At 34.8% G+C, this 24,660-nt stretch overlaps 1 protein-coding gene across 1 annotated transcript in view; it reads left to right on the top strand.

Annotated features, from left to right (window-relative positions):
* BBS4 (Bardet-Biedl syndrome 4) overlaps positions 1 to 24,660 on the top strand; it is a 102,780-nt gene that overhangs the window by 11,038 nt on the left and 67,082 nt on the right. The window contains exon 3 of the mRNA XM_090397513.1: positions 14,595 to 14,703. Coding sequence (XP_090253639.1) covers positions 14,595 to 14,703 — 109 coding nt within the window. The remainder of the gene's footprint in view (positions 1 to 14,594; positions 14,704 to 24,660) is intronic.

Below are 24,660 nucleotides of genomic sequence, written 5' to 3'. Positions count from 1 at the left end.
TTCTTATGAATTTCATTTATTGGGAATTCCCCAAATTACATAACTGACTGTGCATAAAAAAGCAGTTCTTAGCAGTTTGAATTTGGTGTTTGAGTAGACAACACAGTTACCGCATTGTTTGCATTTGCATTTTTTAAGTGAAATCAAAATAAAAATTGCGTTATAAAATTAATAATTTTGCCAAGAATAAATGTTAAGCTATATGTAATTTTCAAACTTCAATTTCATTAACCGAAGATTTTAATCCAGCCCTCACATGATTTGCCGATAACCAAAAAAAAAAAAAAAAGGAAAGCCGTTTCCTTGGATATAAAAATTCAAATTTTAGATCATCTTCAAACTGGGGGGTGTGATGGCTGTGGGTAAGCATTTTGGAGTCTGTGAATCAACTGTCAGATCTATAAAAAAAAAAAAAAATGAAGAGACTATTAGAAATGCGGTATGTTCTGGTACAAAATTGAGTGCGAAGTTATCATCATACACAAGAGATGTTGTTCTAGAAAAGGCCGAAAAAGCTTTAGTGATGTGGATAGAAGATAATGTACAAAAAAAGAATGCCAGTTGACAGAAATTCCATCAAGCAATCAGTATTGAGATTTTATGAACAGATTAAAAAACTGCAGCCAGATACTTCATCTCAAGCGAGGAAAAAATATTAATTTCATGCAAGCAATGGTTGGCTGGCTAAGTTTATTAAATGACATGCTCTTCATAATATAAAAATTAAAGGTGAAACGGCTTCTGCTGATGAAACAGCTGCTAAAGCATTTCCACAAAAACTTGCTAAAATAATTGAAGATGGAGGTTACACTCATGAACAAGTTTGGAATATGGATGAAACCAGCCTTTTCTGGAAAAAAATGCCGAACAGAACTTACCTATCAAAAATGCAAAAAACTGTTGGTGGGTCAAAGCAGCAAAGGATCGCATAACACTCCTATTTTGTTCGAACGCTTTAGAAGATTGGATGTTAAAACCACTGCTCATAAATCGATCATTAAGACCATGGCCAATGAAAGGCATAGATTTTCAAAAATTGCCAGTTCATTAGATGGCCAACAAAAAAAGCTTGGGTGACCATTGATATTTTCACTGAGTGGTTCCACAAACATTTTGTGCCAGAGGTTAGACGCTATTTGAATGACAGGGTCTCGAATTTAAAGTGCTTTTGATTCTTGATAATGCCCGCGGTCATTCTCCCATAGAACACCCAAATGTGCAATTTTTTTTTCTGCCGCCCAATACCACATCATTGCTACAACCTCTAGATCAGGGTATAATTGCGACTTTTAAAACATATTATGTCAGACGAACATTTCAGTATGTTTTGAACAAGCTAAATGATGATGAAACACTTTCACTATGGTTGTGTGGAAAAAATAAAAAAATTTCAATTATGGATTGTATTGATCAGGTTCAATCATCGTTATCTGAATTGAGACCAGAAACTATGAATGCATGTTGGAAAGCTATTTGGCCCGCATGTGTTAAAGAGAATGCTCCTGTTCTCTTCAATCAGACTGCAGAATTCCCCAATATAATAAGTTTGGCATGTGAAATTGGCGAAAAAGGATTCAATGATCTTACTTTAGCAGATATCGAAGAATTGTTAATTGATAAACCTCTTAGCGAAGACGAAATAGTGGAGATTGTTTCTGAGACTCCTGAAAGTGAAGAAGTTAATGATAATGATCAAGATAATTCTACTTTTACTGCTGATATTATTAAAGGAGGTCTTAAACTGGCCAGTAATTTAGGCAATTATTTTGCCCAACATGATCCAAATGAAGAACATGCTAGGAAGTTTTCATGTGAGCTTAAGTTGTTAATGTCTTCATACAGAGAATTATATCGCGACTTATCTCAAGCATCAACACAGCGATTAATAACTGAGTTTATGCCTAAAACTACTGAAACAACCAGTGGTACTTTTGTTCAAGACATGACAAGAAGAATTCCACAAGTTGAGGTGGAAGTCGATGACGATAATACCATATCTAGTAGTTCTAGTGATATTACAGTCTCACGAAAATGAAAGCTTTCGCATTTATTGTCAGAAACTGATAGCAAATAACATAATTTTTTTATAGAATCGTTAGCAAACAATTGAAATATGTTTTTTTAAAGTTATTAAAATTTTTTATATGTATGTGTGTTCTCCATGAAATGTAAATAAAAATCTTATGATCCTAACGAATTTAATGTTTGTTTTTTCATTATTTTGCTTATATTTCAGGTTTGGAACCAATCTTCACTTTTTCTATGGAGTCAGTAGTTCTTTTTACGCGTAATTTTTAGGAACATATCTATCACGTAAAAAGAGGTTTAGGTGCATACACATATACAGGGTGGTTCAAAATTCCACGTGCAAACTTTGAGAGGGGGGGGGTAAGGAACATCAAAATCAACCATATTCACATAGGAAAGCATGACAGGAAACGCCACTGGGAGGTACTAACAGGAACACAAAGATACAGAAATAACACAAGGCAGTAAGTAGTATAAAAAACTTTATTAGGCGTAACTGAACAGTTCAATAGTAGTTGGATACATGATATGGTAAACGAGGTGCATGTCTGCCATCTCAGCGTTCGTAAAATGACGCACGTTCTTCGTACAACGTCGAAAGCTTGAATGAGGTAGCCCCAATTGCTCACCTGGAGCGATGCCGAACAGCACCGCCTATCACTTTCGGGTGGCGTTTCCGGTAATGCTTTCCTATGTGAATATGATTGATTTTGAGAAAATCAAAATCAATCATATTCACATATGATTTAATTATGAAATATAAACACATCAAGATAGTGTTTATATTTCGAAAACTCTCTAATTGCACACACCTTAATTTGAGACCTTCTTTTGCCTCATCATGCTTACCTGACTTCTCTACTAGAAATTGCATTGATTATGTATTAATAATGAGAATATGGAAAATTTCAATGAATTTACTAATTCAAAGAACCAGCAAAATACTATTGATCTCATCTGACATTAGACAGCCTCAAATGAACCATTTTCCCAAGATCCACAATCCTCTTTAACTTTATTTTTGTTGGTTGAAATTCTTTATCTATCATTAATAATATCCCTTCTTCTGCCCTATTTCCCCTATCTTCTCTGAAAATAAAATATCCGATTACATTCTATCCCTATAACTACATCATTCTCTGTCAACCAGGTCTCGCTGGTGCCAATAATTTTTGATACTCACACTCATTAGTCCCAGGGGTGGAAACATGTTGGGGTGCAATTCCCTTAATATCTCTGGTTTCCCTGGTTTTACACTACCAAATTCTAAACAACACTTTCTCCAAACATCTGACTCCAAAACCATTCAAATGTAGTCCATCGGCAATTATGGTCCATCTTCTCAACTCTGTCCTATCATACTGAGGCATCAGATTCACAATCTTTATATTCTTACTTTTCATTTTTGCTTTCTTCAACAATTCTTTCATATGATAAAGAGCCAAGAGGCTATTTTTTCCGGCGGCATAAATTAAGGGGATAATAAATCCCTCATTATTGTACAGCCAGGACTTACGCTTGGACTCGCCGATATTTCTTCGGCATGAAACTCTTAAATTTCGATAGATTTCGATCTCCGAGTTTCATATTCGGCTGTACAATAATGAGGAATTTATTATCCCCTTAACTTAATTCTTTCATATCCTTTGTCATTGCATATTTCTCCCAGGGATTCAAATCATCTGTGTCTGCCAAAACTGTCAACTCTTTCACTTCGCCTAACTAACTTCTGCTTCACTAACATCCTTGATCTTTGCACCTGGGAAATGTGCTTTCCAGTGGTGGCTCGTGGCTTGAAATCGTGGGAGTGCTGCAACTTTCAAAATATACATACACACTGTTAGTACAGTGTATATGTGTTTGGATAAAATATCAAAATTATGGTAAAAATTTATGTAAACATGAAAAAATATTGTTTATTATTGATAAAATTATACAGTTTGGTATAATTCAAAAATGCTTAAAAATAAAATATATCCTTCTTGTTTTGTTTCATGAAAAAGTATTGTTTATTATCAATAAAATTATACAGTTTAGTATAATTCAAAATTACTTAAAAATAAAATCCATTCCTTTAATTGTAATTAAAGGAATGGATATACAATTTTTGGACATGATAATTAAATCCTTTAATTGTAATGTCCAAATATTTAAAGAGACGGGGTAAACACGATAAGCACTATGAACACTCTACTACTGGTGCAAACTGCATATAAACAACAGTGGAACTGCGCGATGGACAGTGCCCCATTACACTAATAGCTCTTATCTCACTATGACGTGCATATGCTTGCGTGCGTAGCAATATGACACTGTGGTAAACACAATGCTGCTAGCGTCCTTCGCCCTCCTAAGTGCTACAAGATGGATTTTTATTATCTTTTATTCAAAATAAGGGAATTGTCTAGGATTGTTGATGATAAAATTAAATATTACAAGCAAATATAAATAAATTAATAAATATATTTATTAGTGGCATCGTGTGCTCATTTCGGTTGGATGTGCTGTCATGTGGGTTATGCAACCTGTGCTACTAATTTCACGTCAATTTGACCATATGCATGGGCGTGCATCCACAGAAAATTTTCTGGGGGTGAGCAAAGTTTGAAGGCAAATAATTATATCAATACATTTTTATAATTATTGATTATTTAAATGATTACATCAATAAACGTCTTTTAGCTTTTTTTTTTATGTAATTACTTGTCGATGTAAACTATAAATATATTATTTTCATTTTGCATCAATTTTAATGATCTTTAATTCTTGGAGGAGAAAAAAAAAGGTATTCAGAATTAATAGTTTTTAGCACAATTTCATATATTAAAAAAATGACTGGCATATTTTATTAAAAATCAACTAATTAATTAATCCCAAATTATTAGTTTAAAAGCAAAAAAATCATAAAACTAACGAGTAAAATAATATTAAATTACATACACTTACCTTTTAAAAATGTATTTTTCTGTTTAAATTTGTTTCACTATAAATTTACAGTAAATCACTAGACACAGAGGGCAAACTAACCGGTCACTGTTCACAAATCAGAAAAAGATGAACCAAAAACAGGAACATGTGTTTTATTGCTGCAATAAAACACGTGTTCTATGGCTTCCCTGCAGTGGGCTGGCCGAAACAGGCCAACCCATAATAAAATTTTAAGACAGACAAAGCGTTCCCAGGGTCAAGGGTGTAAGATTACATATCTCAATCAATTTTACGATTATAATTTGTGGAATGTTTTAATCGATCCCTGGGGGAAGTGCCCATGACCGTGTGATTGCATTTTATCGCTGTATGAAAGTTTTGAGAGGGCATAGTGCATCGCCGCTCTTCTTAATTGGTCCAGTGCAATTAACTGCAGGATAACTTTGAATACTGCATAGAGTGGGGGAACAATCTGTTTTAGGATTTATTACAAAACAACAATGAAGGAGAATGCTATAGTTTGGTTGGTATATTTGACATGCTCAAAGATGAAAATATGTGAACCATCATTTATTAGACATGTGAGAATAGGAAAGAATAAGTGTGAAAGGAAACACTTTAATTAATGGTAAAGAATAATTATCATTTGTGATATGTGTGTCCTATAAGTTGCTGGGTAGAGCGAATAGCACGATCCTATAAAGTCTAAACATGAATAAGTGAATTTATGATGGCATAATTTAAAAAAAAAAGAAAACTTATGAAGAGAGAGAGAATATTGCAGGAATAAATATGGTTTGACGGAGCAGCAAATCATCTCATAAAATTTTGCCCATGTTATGTGTATTTCTATGGTTTTTGTATATTTCGCTACGTTTTCAAAAATTTTATTTTGTTTAGTAAGACTCAGTATACATAACATCCGATCATTATCGGAATTATCCACACTTTCGGGAATCTTCTGTCTTATCAATCTCACACATGCTGGTATTTTCTTATAGATCGACAATGTCTTATAATACACAGAATATTCAATTTTATTCAGGAATAGATATTTTTTACTGTCTGTTGTTTCCGAAGACTAGAATAAAAATGGCTCTATATACCGTTAAAAAACTTTGCAACCTCAACAGATGCTATACTGCACAAGCAAAAGAAAAAAAACAATTAGTATTTTTCTCCTAACATCCACTTTCAAATTTTCAGTTCCAGAAAACATGCGTAACAACTGCTTATAATATATATCGAATAAGAAAAGCGCTCAACTCATGACAAGTGACAACGTTCAATTGGATTGGTAGACACAATAACCAATCACAGACTTTAGCTGCTGAGTGAGCTCAAAATTTTAGTTCACCCGGACCTGCCTTCTCAGCAGTTTAAAAATACTACAACACTAAGAATTTGACCTGCTGCGCCCTCTTTACATCTTTTCGAATGACTCAAAGGTGTATGCATTTCAAAAGCACACTCGGGCTATTAACACGAATGTGACACAATGTTTACACGCCGAAAAGTGTGCTTCATTAGTGCTTCATTCTTCATGAAGCACTAATGCTTTATTACTCTCCTGAAGAGGACAATGAAGTATTAGTACAGCATACTCTGTTCAATTTTAGGAATCACGCAAAGTCTGCAAACAATTGGGGGAGTCTTTAACCGGAATAAATGCAAAAATATAATATTGGTGATACTGATATTTCATGGATTAGCACCGCACACCCAGAATATTCACCCCTGATATTTATATATCGAGAAAAATTGGGGGTGCTGCAGTTCCGAAGTGCCTATACACGAGCTTCCCCTGGTGCTTTCATCACTTTCTCAGTAATTACACCTCTTATCATTGAATCGTCATATGATACTTTCTCTTAACTTCCATTTTCTTACACTTGAGAAAATGGAAGTTAAGAGAAAGTATCATATGACGATTAAGGAGTTAAGAGAAATTTGCATACACTTGCATACATCTTTGAGTCACTCGAAAAGATGTAAAGAGGGCGCAGCAGGTCAAATTCTTAGTGTTGTACTTTTTTCCAACTCGCTTTTTCTTTCATTCTTTCTCTTGCTGTACCAGTTGTTTCTGTGTTAGTGCCTGTGTGCACATATCATTGTTCTGTGATCCCTGATGATGGCAATTTGACTTTGCTGAAATATCAGAAGCATTAATTAAAGTGATTATAGTTAATATTCAGTATATGTTGTAATTTCCTGAAAAATAGCATTTAGAATTAGCAAAGTTTGTATGATAAGAAGTCAAGTGAATAAATCTGAATAAATTTATATGAAATAACAGAGAAATTAGTGAAAACATTAAACTAGCTGTATACAGTAGTGTTCAAACAGTTTTAACTGAGGATCTGAAAGCTATGTTAGAAATAAAACACTTGATCAAAGGCTGTACTTCTTTTGAAATTTGTGATATAAATTATTCTATGAAGTAGAGTCGCATTTCATCTAGTGACTATATATAAAACATTTCTTAGACGATGCATTAACAGCAGTCATAAATCGTTTTTACCTTAAGACATGTACCGATCCTTTGATACTAACATTTATTGGCAATTCTCAAGCACTTAGGTTTTCAAGAACAAGTATGAAATCCCGAAGATAGCTTTCTTTACCAATGCCAGATCAGGAAATGACTAAATGTCCTCTTGATTTTTCATTTAAATGTTTGACTAGTCTATATGATGTTTCTAAGGAAATGCCGAGAGAAGAACAGAAAAAGCTTACCATTTGTCGCAAAACTAACAAAGTGATTACAAACTCTCTGTGTTTGCAGAACAATGCTCTCACTACATAAGGATTATGAGAACTTGTGGAACAGTTGATTGCAAAACCTGATGATATTTCTTGGCTTGATCTTAACTTCAATCAGATATCCAAGATAGAAGAGATTGTAACAGATCTTCCTCAGATACAAATCCTCTATCTACATGGAAACAGAATAGGAAGCTTTTATGAAGTTAGTCAGCTTGCTGCTCTTCCAAAATTCTGGGAAAGATTAAGTGAATAGATGGCATCAGTAGCAGTATCATGTTAAAAATGTGGATATTAAGAAAGAACTTGACATTGTTAACATTTAGGAATATCAGAAGAGCTAATCTCACGTGGTATGGTCATTTAAACAGAATGGGAGAGGAAATGTTAGCATAAGATTTTTTTTTTTTTTGCAATTATGGCAGTTTCAAGATCTAGGTGGATTGATATAGTACTAAGTTCCTTAGAAGATCAAAATATAAGATCACATTGGAGTCTTGACAGATAACAGATTAATTTGGAGGAAAACTGTTATTAGAAAATAAGTAATGATGTAATCTTTTCATGTATTACTATCATAATATCCTACATCATCCCACCCTTGAGGGTACATTAAAGGAATTTGATGATAATGCTCCTTCTCCTTAGTTGTAATTTTTCTCTTCCAAGGTTAAATGGGCTCTATCACAGAGGAGTTCTAAGTAATTAATATGGCCCATCACTGATTCCTTTGATGTTGTTTTAGATAACTATCACAGTTGTGTCAAAGTTGCTCTCCATTGGATTATTGGTTCTTTCATTCTTCCAATTCCTTATCACTTTAGGTAGCTGCCCATAATATCATGAATACCTTTTCCACTATGGTAACATACTCCCACCTTAACATACCCCCATCCTTATTATACACTAAACTTCCTTAACTTCTGTCTTATGTAAGAATTCAAAATCTTATCTTTTCAGCAAATAGGGAAAGGGGAGAGAGGGAGAGAGAGAGCAACAACGTACTCTCTCCTGACAGCTTTATAATTACCATTATGCAATTCAGTATAACAAAATCATCATTAAGCCAAGGACTGAAGCCTCCATAATATGTGGCTTAATTCATATCTCAAATTAGTAATTAGTGTTTTACTAATTCACCAGTAAGTATCTAAGGATCAGGTTGATCCTTAGATATAAACTAAAGTTGATCAGGTTATGATACCCTATAGTGAATAGCATGATTTCTTGAAGGGGAAAGAACATGATATTGCTGGATCTTGCAAAAGCATTTGACAGGATATTACTTGGAACCCTAGTATGCAAGTTGGAATAAATGGGATGGATATGAAATTGGCAAAATGGATAAGGGTGGTAATATATGGTGGAGTTGAATCAAAGAGAAGGCAGGTGACCATGGTATGTCACTAAGTTCTGAACTTGGACTGCTGTTCAGTGTGTACATCAGTGATAATGATTTGAGGAGGGGGAGGTGATGGAAAATATCCATTTGTTGCTGATGGTGATGCTAAACTGTGGAAAGCAGTAGTTAATAAAGGTGATATAGAAATTCTGAGGGTGATCTAAATTGACTGATAGTTTGGGCAAAGGATAATGGCTGCCAACCAGATGTGTTAATGTCAAGTTATGCATTTTGTGCTGAAAAATACTGTGTTTTACATAAATGTTAAATAAATAGTTACATTCATTATGAATGTAAAAAATTGAGTTTAGGGATTTATTGGTAATTGTGGATAGAGGTTCAGAGGACATGTTGCAAAATGTGCATAAACTCTCTTAAAAGATTACTTGGATGTTAAGAAAACATTGAGAAGCAGGGATAAGGACGTTATTATAAACGTCTTTGTAAAGCCTTTGATGTGACTACATCTGGGATGATTTGCACAGATTTGGTTACTTCTTAAGGTTATGCAAGTGGTGGAGAAGATTCATTGGTAAAAGTTTATAGGTAGAAAAGAGGGGATATGAAGGGACAAGGGATTTTATAGAGTAGATGCTCAAGGAATTTCCCAGTATATGACTAGGTGAGAGAAAACAAGGGATCACCTCTAGAAGTTGTGTGGTTAACAAGAACGTAACAACTAGATTTTTTACTTGGAGAGTGATAAAACAAATGGATTGAAGTTATGAATGCTTTGTCAGTGAATGACTGAGTAGAAATATGATAGGTGTTGTGTGAATAATGGTCTGAAGACTCTTTGTGGGGCATTCATAAAGAGCCTTCAGTCTTGGATGTGCCTGTATAATAATAATAATTTGGTGTGGAATAATTTTATATGTGAGCTTATTATTTAAGCTTCTTGCATTCATATATAAAACTATACTATTCAAATTACACTCTAGTATTTTCTTCTGCTATCAATGCATATACTTCTCCCTCCTCTCCAATTATTACTTGAAGTACTCATCTCCTATATTTGCTCAGTTGCCATAAATTTGCTTTTGTGTCATGTATTAAATCTTTTAATAATATTATTGAATTCATGGGCTTACTCATCTAGATGAGTCATCACTATCTAGTTATTCCAGTCATTAACAAACTGATCCATAAATTAAAAAAACTGCAGTTCTGTATAGCACTTAGATCCAGTTAGCCATTATTCTGATTATGGATTCCTCACTGCCAAACCTGGACATTATATTAAAGAAATTAACCAAAAGTTTTTATTTAACTGCTGATATGAATGTGAAAAATTAATATGTATTCTTATAAATAACTTCATATTTTAAATTATTAATTTTCACTGACATAAAGACATGAGAATTTCTGTTATTTTTCCTTATAGATAGCTTTATTTAGATCACTTCCTCTAGCTATAGCAAATATAATTGAGTAATATTCTTATGACCTACATAAAATATTCCCTACCTCTCTCAGATTAGAATTGCCATAGATTTCAATGTTAGCACTTATAATAGTGCAAAATTGCTTTACATGTTCATTGGAATCCTTCTTCCCAATGGATTCATTAATCAAAAATCAGCTATTTTCAGCCTAATTATGACTATAATTATTTGTTCTAGATCACATTTTTTAAATGATATCCTACTGAATCTGTTGGTTCTCTGAATAACTCAGTTACTATATCATCTACTCTCTAAGTCATTCTCTTCATTTAAACGATTTCTATATTTATGTGATCAGCTAACCTAATATTCAATAACCTTCAGTGACATAACCCCACCAAAGAAAAGTTTCTACTGTTCTGATGTCATTTGTTACTATCTGTAGTATTTGCTTTAATTCAGCTATGTCTGTGTATTGCTTACAAATAAAGATAATATTACTTTGCCACTTTTATCTGGTTGACATTACCCTGCATGCAAAAGTTCTTACACACTGATGTTAGAAAAATTAGAATGAAAATACTATGAAGAAGTTATATATTTGGTTTAATCCTTATTCCAAGTGTAAGCAAACAAAGTTTGCTCCTGAAGTATTTTCAGGACTGTGGCAAAGGTGGGTATAACTTCTCATCACTTGCCTTAGTATCCCATAATGCAAAGCACATCTTCTTGCAGTATGTATAATGCTATGCATTAAGGGAAGGGTCACTACCCAGACTGGTTTTGACCTTTATTGAGGTGTCATCAGTGGGAGCTAGACCCAGAGGTGGTGATACTAAGGTGGAAGTAATGGAGAAGTCATATTTCCATATACCAGTTGCCAAAAGGCGTCACACCTTATTATTAAAATTCTCTGGATTAGAGATAAGTTGATGGGAGTTTTTTTCCTTGATGGACCTGTGGTTTCAGTCAGGATTTCTCCATGCCTGCAGGTCGTAAAGAGTCCAGCTATTCCTGTCTTGAGTTTTTCTTCTTCATTTTCTTCCAACTTTCTTAATCATTGGGTCTTCCCACCTTATGGCTGGTCTTCCAGGTTTTCTTTCGGTATCTCTCGGATACCAGTTTGTAACTCTGACTGTCCATCTGTTGTCTCTCATTCTGGCAAGATGTCCTGCCCATCTTCTTTTGCTGTTGTAGATTGTTTTTATTATATCTGTGAGTTCAGACTTCTTCCTGATTTCTGTGTGTCTTATGTGGTCTATTTTGTTTATATTGCATATTCTTCTTTCTATTGCACGTTGAGTTGTTAAGCTTTGTTCTTCTTTTAAAGTTGTGTTCCATGTTTCACTGCCATAAGTTAATGCTGGTAAGATGTGACTATTGAAAAGATGGGCTCTTATGTCTATATCTATGTTTTGGTTGGTAATTGTTGATTTTATTTTGTTGAAGGCTATCCAAGCAGCTCTTTTTCTCCTTGCTATTTCATTTGATATATCATTATTCATTTTCATGGACTGGCCGAGGTAGATGTATTCTTCAACTTTTTCAATGGTGTGAGATTCTAGAGTGATTGTATGATCTTTACAGTATTTATTTTTCATCCATCTTGTTTTGTCAGGGTGTATTTCCAATCCAATTTTTTGGCAGTTTTGGCTTATGTTATTCAGCATTGATTCTAGGAGTTTGGGTGAGTGAGATATTAATACCACATCATTGGCAAATAATAGGATATTTAATATTTCACCGTCAATGTTTATTCCGTCTTTCATGTCAATTTTTTGAATGATGCTGTCCAGAGTAGATGTGAAGAGATTAGGTGATAAGACATCACCCTGATGTACTCCTCTACTTAAGTTAATTTTAATCGGGTGATTGAAAAGGGTGATATTTGTTGTGCTTTCTTTGTAGATATCTTTTATGAGTTGGATGTATATTTTTTCTACACCTTGTTCTATTAAAGCTTGGAATACTGTGTTATGCTCAACAGTGTCAAATGCCTTTTTAAAATATATAAAAAGAAGACAAAGTGGGATCTGGTATTCTCTGCATCTTTCTGTTAGCTGAGTAATAGTTTGAATGTGATCTATTGTTGAAAAACCTTTTAAGAAACTAGCCTGTTCTTTGCAGCTATTTTCATTGATGGAGGTTTGTATTCGGCTTAGGACGATTCTGGCGAATATTTTATATGTGTGTGTGCTAATAGACAGATAGGTCTGTAGTTACTGATGTCTTCTTTATTACCTTTTTTATGCAGAAGTATGGTCTTTGATGTTTTCCATTCAGTAGGTACTTTCCTTAATTGTATATATCAGGTAATATATCACTTGGCTATGCTACCAATTATATATTTGGTTTAATCCTTTATCCAAGTGTAAGCAAACAAAGTTTGTGCCCTGAAGTATTTTTAGGACTGGGGCAACTCATGGCAAAGGTGATTGCCCCATAGAGTTACTCCAGTTCTGAAAATACTTCAGCCGCACACTTTGTTTGCTTACACTTGGATAAAGGATTAAACCAAATATATAATTGGTAGCATAGCCAAGTAAAAAAACTTCCATCAACTTATCTCTAATCTAGAGAATTTTAATAATAAGGTGCGACTCCTTTTGGCAACTGGTATATGGCTTCCCATTACTTTCACCTTAGTATCTCCATTACTTTCACCTCTGAGTCTCCTACTGATGAGACCTCAATAAAGGTCGAAACCAGTCTGGGTAGTTACCCTTCCCTTAATGCATAGCATTATACATGTTCGCAAGGAGATGTGCTTTGCATTATGGGATACTAAGGCAAGTGATGAGAAGTTATACTACCTTTGCCACGAGTTGCCCCAGTCCTGAAAATACTTCAGGTGCAAACTTTGTTTGCCTACACTTGGATAAAGGCATAGTCAAGTGAAAAAACTTCCATCAACTATAGAGAAGTTCTTTATGTATCCTCATCCTCTTTATTTCCTAATGTATACCTTCAGGGGAGAAAGATATACTAATATCATATCAGTCTAATCCAATTTCATGACTAATTTTGAAATCAACTTTCTTCTAGATTTTTCTGTTATCAGTGACATTTTGTATTGATACATGATGGCATGCTGTCATTAATCTAAATTGATTTTGCAAATAATTCTTTATCACTAAAAGAGAAAAACATCTTATATTTTACATCAGTGAACCAGTTTCAAGTATTTATTATTATTACGAGCGACTCCAAGGAGTCCTTAATAATAAGGGAGGCCCTACACATCAGGTCAAGAACAACTATTCAACATCCACTCAGTATCTATCATACTTTGCCTTGAACTCATTCACAGCCATGACACCCACAACAGAGACACTTGCAGCTTATTCCACTCATTCATCGCTCTCCAAGTAAAAAACCTAGTTCTAACACCCTTGCTAACCACACTCTTGCCCAGTTTCCATGGATGGCCCCTAGTCCTGTTCTGAAAAATATCCTCTGAATTAATCTTATAGAAACCCTTCAATAATTTGAATGTCTCAATCATATCACCCCTTTTCTGCCTATCAGCCAATTTTTGCACCCCACAAATCTTCAACCTGTTCTCATAAGGTTCATTCCATAGACCTGCTGTCATCTTGGTCACTCGCCTCTGGATCCTCTGTATGAAGTATGAAGAGTATTTCTTGTAATCTTTATACTTTATGTAATAACCCTTTAGGATGTGTTAATTTATCGTTGGTTGAATACCATTTTGGAATTTTTCTCTATATTTAATAAAAAAAAAACTATTTGCATGCTGTAACTGTCGAAGAATATTGTAATTTTGTATATTAAAGTAATTTTGTTAATAATTCTTTATTATATTCAAGGGAGAAAACCTATTTTACATGTGTGAACCTGAGTATTTTTTGCCCTTTACATTGTACAAAATAAATTTCTTTGTCCATTTTCTTTTTATGATTTTAGTAATAACACTGATAATTTCTTTTTCTAATTTTAGCCCTGGTATTTTTTTTTATTTGAGATTTTAGTCCTAAATTCAAACCAAACATACATAAATCGTATTATGTACAATATATTATTCTAGCAACAGTAATTAAAAAAAAAAAGTTTTTTTTTCTCATTAGCTCTGATCTTAAGAGAAGAAGGTCGAATACAAGAATCACTCGAACTATTTCAGACTTGTTCAATATTAAATACCTCTTCTGATAACTTAAAGCAAGTAGCTAGATCTTTGTAAGTATGTTTTATCATTTTGACTGTATTAATGTGTTAGTTTTGAAGTTGTGATAAACTCTGAATCTCAATTATTAGTTTGATGCATATTTTTCCTTTCTACTTTTTATTTTGAACGTGTTACTTAAATTATCTAACATTTAAGTCACATTTCCAGAGAAAACTTCTGAAAGGAATGAAGTAGAATTTATTGAGCTATGTGAAAAAAAGCAACTTGAGGAGAGACAGTGTTGGATTTAATCATAGTATCAGAAAGTGTCTCAGTTAAGGATGCGATTGTTTTGCTACCAGTTGGTAACAGCGATCATGCTGTACTGACCTGGGAAGTAGCTGCTGTAAGTATATGGATGTTCCAGTTAAGACAGGTTACATGCTGAACTACAAAGCTGGAAATTGTGACATAGCCATAACATTGATATGTCTGGTCCCTTGGTATCAGCTACTTGAATGGGAATGATATCAACTGTGCATAGGGAAGCTTTGAAAATTTGCTTAAGTGATGCAATATCTGAATGTGTCTTCTAATTGCTCCAAGCATATACAGGAGATAATAGGAAATGACCATAATTGGATAAGAATTGAGTATTCTATTAAAAAGAAAAAATGTATACTAAAGTTTTGAAAATAAATTTGAACAACTCTCAGAAGTGAATTGTTGTTATCTAATTTTAACCTCTTTCATTGTTTTTTTGCAATAAACATTTCAAAGTATGAAGATCATTTTATTTTGATTGTTGATATTTGATCCTTTTTTCTAAATATGAGACATTTTCTTTGGATTTTATTGGACCATGATTTTTTATATAAATATATGTATACAATCGTCAACCAGTTTCGCCAGCTTGAGTCTGTCTGGCTTCTTCAGGACGAGAATGGTTACATTAACATTAAATACTACAATAGAAGAATGCAGTAACAACCTTAAAATCAGTTTAAAAAAATTGAAAAGGATGCACGACATTAAGAGCATAAAGTCTGGAGAATTAATCATTGTTAGTAGATCATGTTTTATAGTTTTCCCTGTAATTCAGTTCTGCTAAACATAGTGAATTTATTAAGCTTTTCCAAATGTCTTTTAATATCATGCCTTGATTTCTTTTGAGATTGTCTCCTGTACGGAGTACTACTGCAGCTTCTTTAAAGTTCCTACATTTGAAATCTTCTTCAATGTACGGCATGGAGCTGTTGTCCCAATCAATGGAATGGTTTGAAATTGAGAAATGATGGGCTAATCCTGAGGTGTCTGTTCTGTTGTTGTTGACATCTCCGATATGTTCTTTTTTTCGGATTTCTAGGCTTCGTGATGTTTGGCCTACATAGTTCAGTCCACAGGAACATGGGATGTTGTATACTCCTGCGTATTTGTAGAAAGCGATGCTGTCCTTAGGAGATCTTAACATGTGCTGTGTAGTTAAAATACGTTTAAAGGAAACCCTGATGTTGAAAGACTTAATGATTTTTGCTATTTTGGTGGAGACTAAGCCTGCATAAGGTATGACGATAGATGATGTGTACTGTGTCACTTGAGCTTGTCGCTGTGGGCTGTTTCTATAGAGAATCTTTTGAATTATATTTTGTGGATAACCATTCTTGGATAGAGTTTTTGATATGAGTGAGAGCTCATCAAGTAGATCTTTTTCTTCTGTGATGATATTTATTGCTCTGTTTTTGAGCATATGAATGATGCTAAGTTTTTGTGCATAATGATGAATAGATTTAAAATGAAGATAACGTCCAGTGTCTGTAGGTTTGCGGTAGATTTTGAGCTTGATTTGTCCATTATCCTGTTTTTTTACTAATACGTCCTAAAAAGGTAATTGATGAATGTTTTCTAACTGTAATGTGAACTTAATTTTTTGGTGGAAAGAATTTATTGTTTGAAGGAACTCATGTAAGGCATTTTCCGTGTCTTTCCAAACGATGAACACATCATCTACGTATCTCCACCAGACTGATGGTTTCAGAGTTATTTTTGATAGGATGTCATTTTCTAATTTTTCCATGAACAGATCTGCGCATGGTGGTGACAGGGTACTGCCCATGGCTAAGCCTTCCAGTTGTTGATACGATAAGTTGTTTACTTTAAAATAGTTTGATTTTAGGCAATGGTGGAAAAGCTGCATAATGTCGTTTGGAAAGAGATCTTCTATGATCTTAATTACTTCTTCAACCGGTACATTTGTCAATAAAGACACTAAGTCTAGACTTGTAAGTATATCTGTATTGAATATATTGATACTTTTTAGTTTTTCAACGAAATGCTGATATTCTTTATGAATGAGGTTGGTTTCTTTATCTTCTCTTTCAACAGACTGGCTAGGTGTTTGGCTAGTGGGTATGTAGGAGAATTTCTGCCATCCACGATCAGGAGAAGCAGAACTCTGACTTTATGGACTTTTGGTATACCATATAGACGTGGTGGTAATAGATGTAGAGATTTTAAATTTCTTTGCAATTCTTGAGGCCATCTAGTCATATTGCGTATTAAGAGATTGGTTGCTTTGTGGTTTTTCATGGTTGGATCTACATCTCATATATGATAGGTAGACAAGGCAGAAACTAAAGCATCAATCTTCATTATGTAAACTTAGTTATTCATAATAACTGTTTCCTTTGTCTGCTTTAAGGACGATAATGTCTTTGTTCTTTTTTAAGTTTAAGAGTGCTTTCTTTTCAAAGGGTGTAATATTACGTTTCAGTGATTTTGTGGTAGAGAGTATGATTGTACTTTTAAATCTTATGTCATTTGTTACTTGCTCTGAAAATGAAGAAAGATCTTTTTCAATATTACTTATAAAATCTGTTTTTGGGATGTGATTAGGAGCTATTGAGAAGTTGAAACCTTTTTTTTTTTTAAATCTCTGATTCTTTTTTGGAAAGACTGTAGTCCGAAGGTTGAAAATAACCTTACCATCTGGAGACATGGTCTAGAGTTTTGTATTTTCTTTGATAAAGTTCATCAAATTTTTTAATTTGAGATTCCTTACTAAACCAAAAAAACTTTGCTGTAGCTATTATGTATCATGCAGTCAATTATATTCCAAATGGTATTATCTATGTTATTAGAAATATCATCAAACAGGTCTAGGCATTGATGGTCTATTTTATTCAGTACGTATCTACCATATTGGATCCTTTCCCGAAGTAAGGCTAAAGAAGTTTTGTAGTAAATCCATTTCGCTTTTTTAGATTTTATGCTCTTTGACTATTAAGAACTTTGGAATGATAGAAAACTGTCTGCATCTTTTAAGGAAAGTTAGATGGTTAAGCAGTCTTGCCTTTCTGCATTTAAATTTTTCAAAACAACATACCTTGTGCTTTGTAATATCCATCTAGGTTATTCATAATTTAAATTTAAATGCAGAAAGGCACCTTTCTGGCCAAACACATAGCCAGTCTGTTGAAAGAGAAGATAAAGAAATCAACCTCATTCATAAAGAACTCTCAGCACTTTGTTGAAAAACTAAAAAGTATCAATATATCCAATACAAATATACTTGCAAGTCTAGACATAGTGTCTTTATTCATGAACGTACCGGTCGAAGAAGTAATTAAGATCATAGAAGATTTCTTTCCAAATGGCATTACTCAGCTTTTCTGCCACTGCCTAAAATCAAACTATTTTAAAGTAAACAACTTATTGTATCAACAACTGGAAGGCTTAGCCGTGGGCAATCCCATGTCACCACCGTGCGCAGATCTGTTCATGGAAAAATTAGAAAATGACATCCTATCAAAAATAACTCTGAAACCATCAGTCTGGTGGAGATATGTAGATGATGTGTTCATCGTTTGGAAAGACACGGAAAATGCCTTACATGAGTTCCTTCAAAAAATAAATTCTTTCCACCAAAAAATTAAGTTCCCATTACAGTTAGAAAACATTCATCAATTGCCTTTTTTGGATGTATTAGTAAAAAAACAGGATAATGGACAAATCAAGCTCAAAATCTACCGCAAACCTACAGACACTGGACGTTATCTTCATTTTAAATCTATTCATCATTATGCACAAAAACTTAGCATCATTCATATGCTCAAAAACAGAGCAATAAATATCATCACAGAAGAAAAAGATCTACTTGACTCTCACTCATATCAAAAACCCTATCCAAAAATGATTATCCACAAAATATAATTCAAAAGATTCTCTACAGAAACAGCCCACAGCAACAACCTCAAGTGACACAGTACACATCGTCATACCTTATGCAGGCTTAGTCTCCACCAAAATAGGAAAAATCATGAAGTCTTTCAACATCAGGGTTTCCTTTAAACGTATTTTAACTACACAGCACATGTTAAGATCTCCTAAGGACAGCATCCCTTTTTCTACAAATACGCAAGAGTATACAACATCCCATGTTCCTGTGGACTGAACTATGTAAGCCAAACATCACGAAGCCTAGAAATCTGAAAAAAATAACATATCGGAGATGCCAACAACAACAGAACAGACACCTCAGGATTAGCCCATTATTTCTCAATTTCGAATCATTCCATTGATTGGGACAACAGCTCCATGTCGTACATTGAAAAAGATTTCAAATGTAGCAGCTTTAAAGAAGCTGCAGTGGTACTTCGTACAGGAGATAATCTCAATAGAAATCAAGGCATGATATTAAAAGACATTTGGAAAAGCTTAATAAATTCACTATGTTTAGCAGAACTGAATTACACGGAAAACTATAAAACGCGATCTACCAACAATGATTAATTCTCTACACTTTATGCTCTTAAAGTCACGCATGCTTTTCAATTTTTTTTTTAACTGATTTTAAGGTTGTTACTGCATTCTTCTATTGTAGCATTTAATGTTAATGTAACCATTCTTGTCCTGAAGAAGCCAGACAGACCCAAGCTGGCAAAACTGTTTGATGATTGTATACATATATTTATATAAAAAATCATGGGCCAATAAAATTCAAAGAAAATGTCTCAGAAGATCATTTTAATTTTAAGGTAGCAGGGTTTTTTCTCCCGGAAAACTTTGGTATTTCATCTCGCATACAGATAAATCGGCCCTTCAGAACACACTCAATTTACAGACAAAAAAACTGGTGGTGGGCAGTGGATGGTGTTGGTGATTTGTAGTAGAAGTTTGATGTAGTGGTGGAGAAGGAGAGTTGTATGGTGGGTGTCCTCCAGCGATGAGTCTACGGATTCCTTGGAGGTGTCATGAATAATAATAATAATTAAATTAAACTTGCCAAGAAATTATAGTCTTGTTTTATCCTGTAAAAAAAAAAAATTTTTTTAAAGTTTTGTAGAAAGTGAGAAGACTCACTTTCTACAAAACTTTTTTTTATAGAAAGCAAAATCTTTTTTGCTCCTTGTATATGGGAATATAAGACTTACATTAATTCAGCCTCGATATTTCTTCTGCGAGATCTGACTTCTACTGATGAGATCATAATAAAGTTCAAAACCAGTCTGTGTAATAGCCTTTCCTATAATGTATAGCATCTGAACATGTCTGAAAGGATGTGTGTTTTGCATTATGGGATACATTATAAAATTAATGTGAAGTCATAAGCCTCTATATATAGAATAAGCCTAGTTGTGAATATACTTCACATGTAAACTTTGTTTGCTTACACTTGGATAAAGGTTAAAACAAGAAATTAATTTCTTGACAAGTTTAATTTGATTTGAAATCAAGTGAAAAGAACTTTCTGCATAAAGGTCTTTTGTAAGAAACCTGAAGTATACATTCATCATTAATTGATACAATCTGGGAAGAATGTGGTTAAGTAGCTTCAAGATTAGAAAAATAGTAACCTGACAGTGAACATAGTCAAAGAAATAATCCATGAAAATAAGAAATCTTATAAAAAATGCTTGGGTGGTAAGTCAGTATGAGCATGTACTCTTCAAGAATAGAAAGAATAATGTAGGTCTAAGTTATGTTGAAAAATAGCTAAACAAAAGTGATAGATGATTTTTGGAAATAATTTAGAAGATAAATGTCATGAAATTTTCAAAATGTTCAGAAATGACTAAGTTTTTAAAGATAAGGATATTCTGGAGTAATTGCTTCCAAAAATTATTTAAGATTGTAACAAACAGTAGAAAATATCCAAGAGGAATGTATTCAGAAGTACAAATTGATACTTGAGATTAAAAAAATAAGAACCTGCAGTGCATACAAGTGGGTTCTGGAAAGTTCTGATAAACACCTGGAATAAAAATGATATTAAAGCAACTGATATAACCTTTTCTTTTTCTTTCTTACATATCCTAAAATTTTCTTTTAGGATATGTAAGAAGACATAAAATTAATTAATTTTTGTTCTAGGTGTTTATCAGAACTTTTCACCCCCCCCCCCCAGTGTATAAAATGAAAATAAAATTGATTGTTGAATGTCAGTACAGAGGAATTTCCTTACTAAATCTTTCAGGAAATTTATGCAAGCATTCTAGAGAAAAGGCAAAGAAAAATTGCTGAAGGGGAAAATCCTCAGGATTTAGTGCCATACATAGAATGCACTAAAAAATCAGAGTTGTGGATTCAAACTATTCATACAGAGTACAGTAATAGAGTACAAAGTGTGTGTGTGGAGGGAAGCACTTCAGACACCTAAAGTAGGTGTATGTTATCTCGAGAAACGTTAGTTTGCATGAAAATGCAAATAAGAGATCACAAAGTATACCTCATGTATTAAAACAGTAGTAAAAAACAGAAATTGGACAATTTGGAAATAAGATGTGATTAATTTTAAAATTGTTGGAAATGGTAAAAATTTTGTGGATTCACTGAATAAAAATGACTGCCATAATTAATAGAATGCCAGAAAAAAAATCTAAGAAAAAAAAATCTTCCATCTAAACGATAGGTGTGAACTGACTTTCATCAAAATACAAAATTGTTCAGTTTCAGTTTAATTTTTAATTTGATGATTTCATATGGAATGACTCTTGCATATGTGTAGAAAGGCTTAGGTGTTGGTTATTATTCATAACAGTGCTTCATAGTTTTTTCAATTAAGGAGATATTAAATCCCACATTGTTTTAAAACTGAATAAGAAACTCAGAGATTGGAATCAGAGAGTTTCATGCCGAATATAGTAAACTATAAAAATATTGGCGAATACTAGCGTGAGCTATAGTTTACTATATTCGGCATGAAACTCTCTGATTCCAATCTCTGAGTTTCTTATTCGGTTTTAAAACAATGTGGGATTTAATATCCCCTTAATTGAAATAGTGTTTATATCACTGAAATGAAGGCTGTTGGCTCTTTATATTTAAGTAAGTGCTTCATAGTTTAAATAATACTGGCAAAAAAAAAAATATTTATTGAACTTACTAAGCAACCTCAGAGCACAAAATTACATATGTGGTAGACGCATAGCACTTAATTATATATCTTCTTCTTTCGCTATGCCTTTATCCCATGTTAAACAGTGTTGACGTTCCCATCTTTAATCTGCTTCCTCCAAGTTCTCCGGCCCAGGGTGTCTTCCTGACTCCATCCTTTCTACCTAATATCGTCTGCCACCTGAGCTTGGGCCTGCTTCTTTTCCTCCATGCTCTCCACTCGTTTACCAACATACTCCTCACTCCTCCTCTCTACATGACCGAACCACCTCAAACTGCTTTCTTGTACCTTCTTACCGATCAGCCCCACCTTGACCATTCCTCTGATGTAATCGTTCCTTATCCTATCCATCTTTATCACACCACTCATCCAGCTCAACATCCGCATCTCCTCTACTTCCATCTTCCTCTCCTGTGCCTTTGTTATAGGCCACGTCTCCACACCATGAAGCATTGCCAGCCTCGCCACCATCTTATACAGCTTTCCTTTCATCTTACAACTCGCTCTCTTGTCACACAGGATCCTGCTCATCTACCTCCATTTCATCCATCCGCATTTTATTTGGTGCTGTATTTCCTCATCCTTGTCTCCATTCCTCTCGACGACCGACCCGAGTTACTTTAATTTCTTCCCTGGAGTCGTATGACCATATCGTTGGCACTCCCTGTTGACATATATTCGGTCTTCACTCAGTTAATTCTCATGCCTCTCTCCTCCAATATCTTTCTCCACTCTTCCAGGGTCTTTTCAAGCTTCTCTCGGGATGATTCGCAAAGAACAATGTCGTCGGCAAATATCACGCTCCACGGCACCTTCCTCTTAACGTCCTCCACTAGTACATCCATGACCAGATCAAAGGGGTAGGGGTTCAGAGCTGAACCCTGGTGGAGCCTGACGACAATGGGGAACCCCTCTGTCATGCTGACACTAGACCTGACCTGAGTTTTGCTCCCTCATACATCTCCTTCACCAACCTCACGTACTTCTCCGACACCCCCCCTTCTTCCTCATACACCTCCATACCTCCTGCCTGGCCACTCTGTCGTACGCCTTTTCCAGGTCTATAAACACCATATGCAGCTCCGCCTGCATCTCCGTATATTTCTCCATCAGTCGTCTTAGCGCAAATATGCATCCATTGTCCCTCCTCCTGGCATAAATCCAAACTGCTCCTTGCCAATTTTCGTTTTCTGCCGTATCCTTCCTTCAATTACTCTTTCCCATGTCTTCGACGTGTGTGACATCAGCTTGATCCCTCTATGGTTACCACAATCCTGAACATTTCCTTTGTACATTGGGATGAGAATGCTTTTCCTCCATCCCTCTGGTATCTTCTCCTGTTGGGCTATTTTCCTCATCAGATCACATATCTGTGCCCTCGCTGCCCAGACTTCTCCACACTTCCCCAGGTATCTGGTCTATCCCCACAGCTTATTCTTCGTTTTTCTCGGTACCTAAAGCACTTCCTTTCTGCTGATGTCATGCACCGATCCATTTGCCTCTCCATCCTTACACCTCTCTCTTGGATTCTCCTCATTTTGCAGATTACGGAAATATTCTTTCCATCTTCCTCTGATTTTGTCCTCCTCTTGTAGTACTACTCTTGAGGTTTTATCTGCTTGGCTGATGTTATGTCTTTCAAGGCCTTATCTCTAGCTTTTGCTATTCTCAGCAACTGAGCTTCACCACCGCTTCTCTCCAATACTTCATAAACCTCGTCAACTTTCCTCGCCCTTGCTACAGCTCTCTTTGCATTTTTCTTCGCTAATCTATATGCCTCCTTGTCGGCTCTAGTTCCAGTCATATCCCGTTTTTTTCTTTGCCTCTTTCTTTTCCTTGATCTCCAACTGCACCTCCTCATTCCACCACCATGCCTCCTTATCCTCGGGCAGCCCCTTTCCTGATGTTATACCGATCACCTCTTCTCCAATTTTTCTAATAATCCAACTATTTACGTTCCACCATTCTTCCACATCCTCTGGTAACTTCATTTCTTTCAGTACCTTTTCTTGAAACTTATTCCTTGGGCCTTCCTCTTCCAATTTCCACCACTTTATTTTCCTATCTTTCCGCAACTTCCGTCTATTCTTCTTTTCCCCTTTTATATCACAGTCTACCACAACCAACCTGTGCTGTGCTGCTGCACTTTCTCCATTAATCAATTTACAGTTTTTCACCTGCTTAAGATGTTTCCTATGGCACATAATATAGTCAATCTGACTCATTCTATGCCCGCTCTTATAGGTTATCAGGTGTCCAACTCTCTTCTTAAATCATGTGTTAGCTATTGCCAGATTGAAGACCACAGCATGCTCTACGATTCTTTTACCTTCTTCATTTCTTTCACCACTACTCCAACCCCCGTGCACCCTTTCTTCACCACTTTGTCGTCTTCCTACATGCCAATTCAGGTCTGCTCCGACGATCACTCTCTCTCGCCGTCAGGGATTCCCATTACAACTTGGTCAAGTTCTCTCCAGAATGCCTCTTTCACCTCCTTATCACAACCTACTTGTGGAGCGTAGCCACACACTATTGCAGCCACACTTCCTCCAATCTCAAGCTTAACACTCATAATCCGATCGTTCTTCCAGCACACCTTGCAGACTCCACCCTTCGGCTCCTTGTCGATGAT

This window comes from Typopeltis vanoorti, chromosome 9 (genome assembly GCF_054136105.1).
Source record: "Typopeltis vanoorti isolate ZY-2024b chromosome 9, IOZ_Tvanoo_1.0, whole genome shotgun sequence".
In the NCBI taxonomy this organism is placed as follows: Eukaryota; Metazoa; Arthropoda; class Arachnida; order Uropygi; family Thelyphonidae; genus Typopeltis; species Typopeltis vanoorti.
This window is presented reverse-complemented; position numbering and strand designations above follow the sequence as displayed.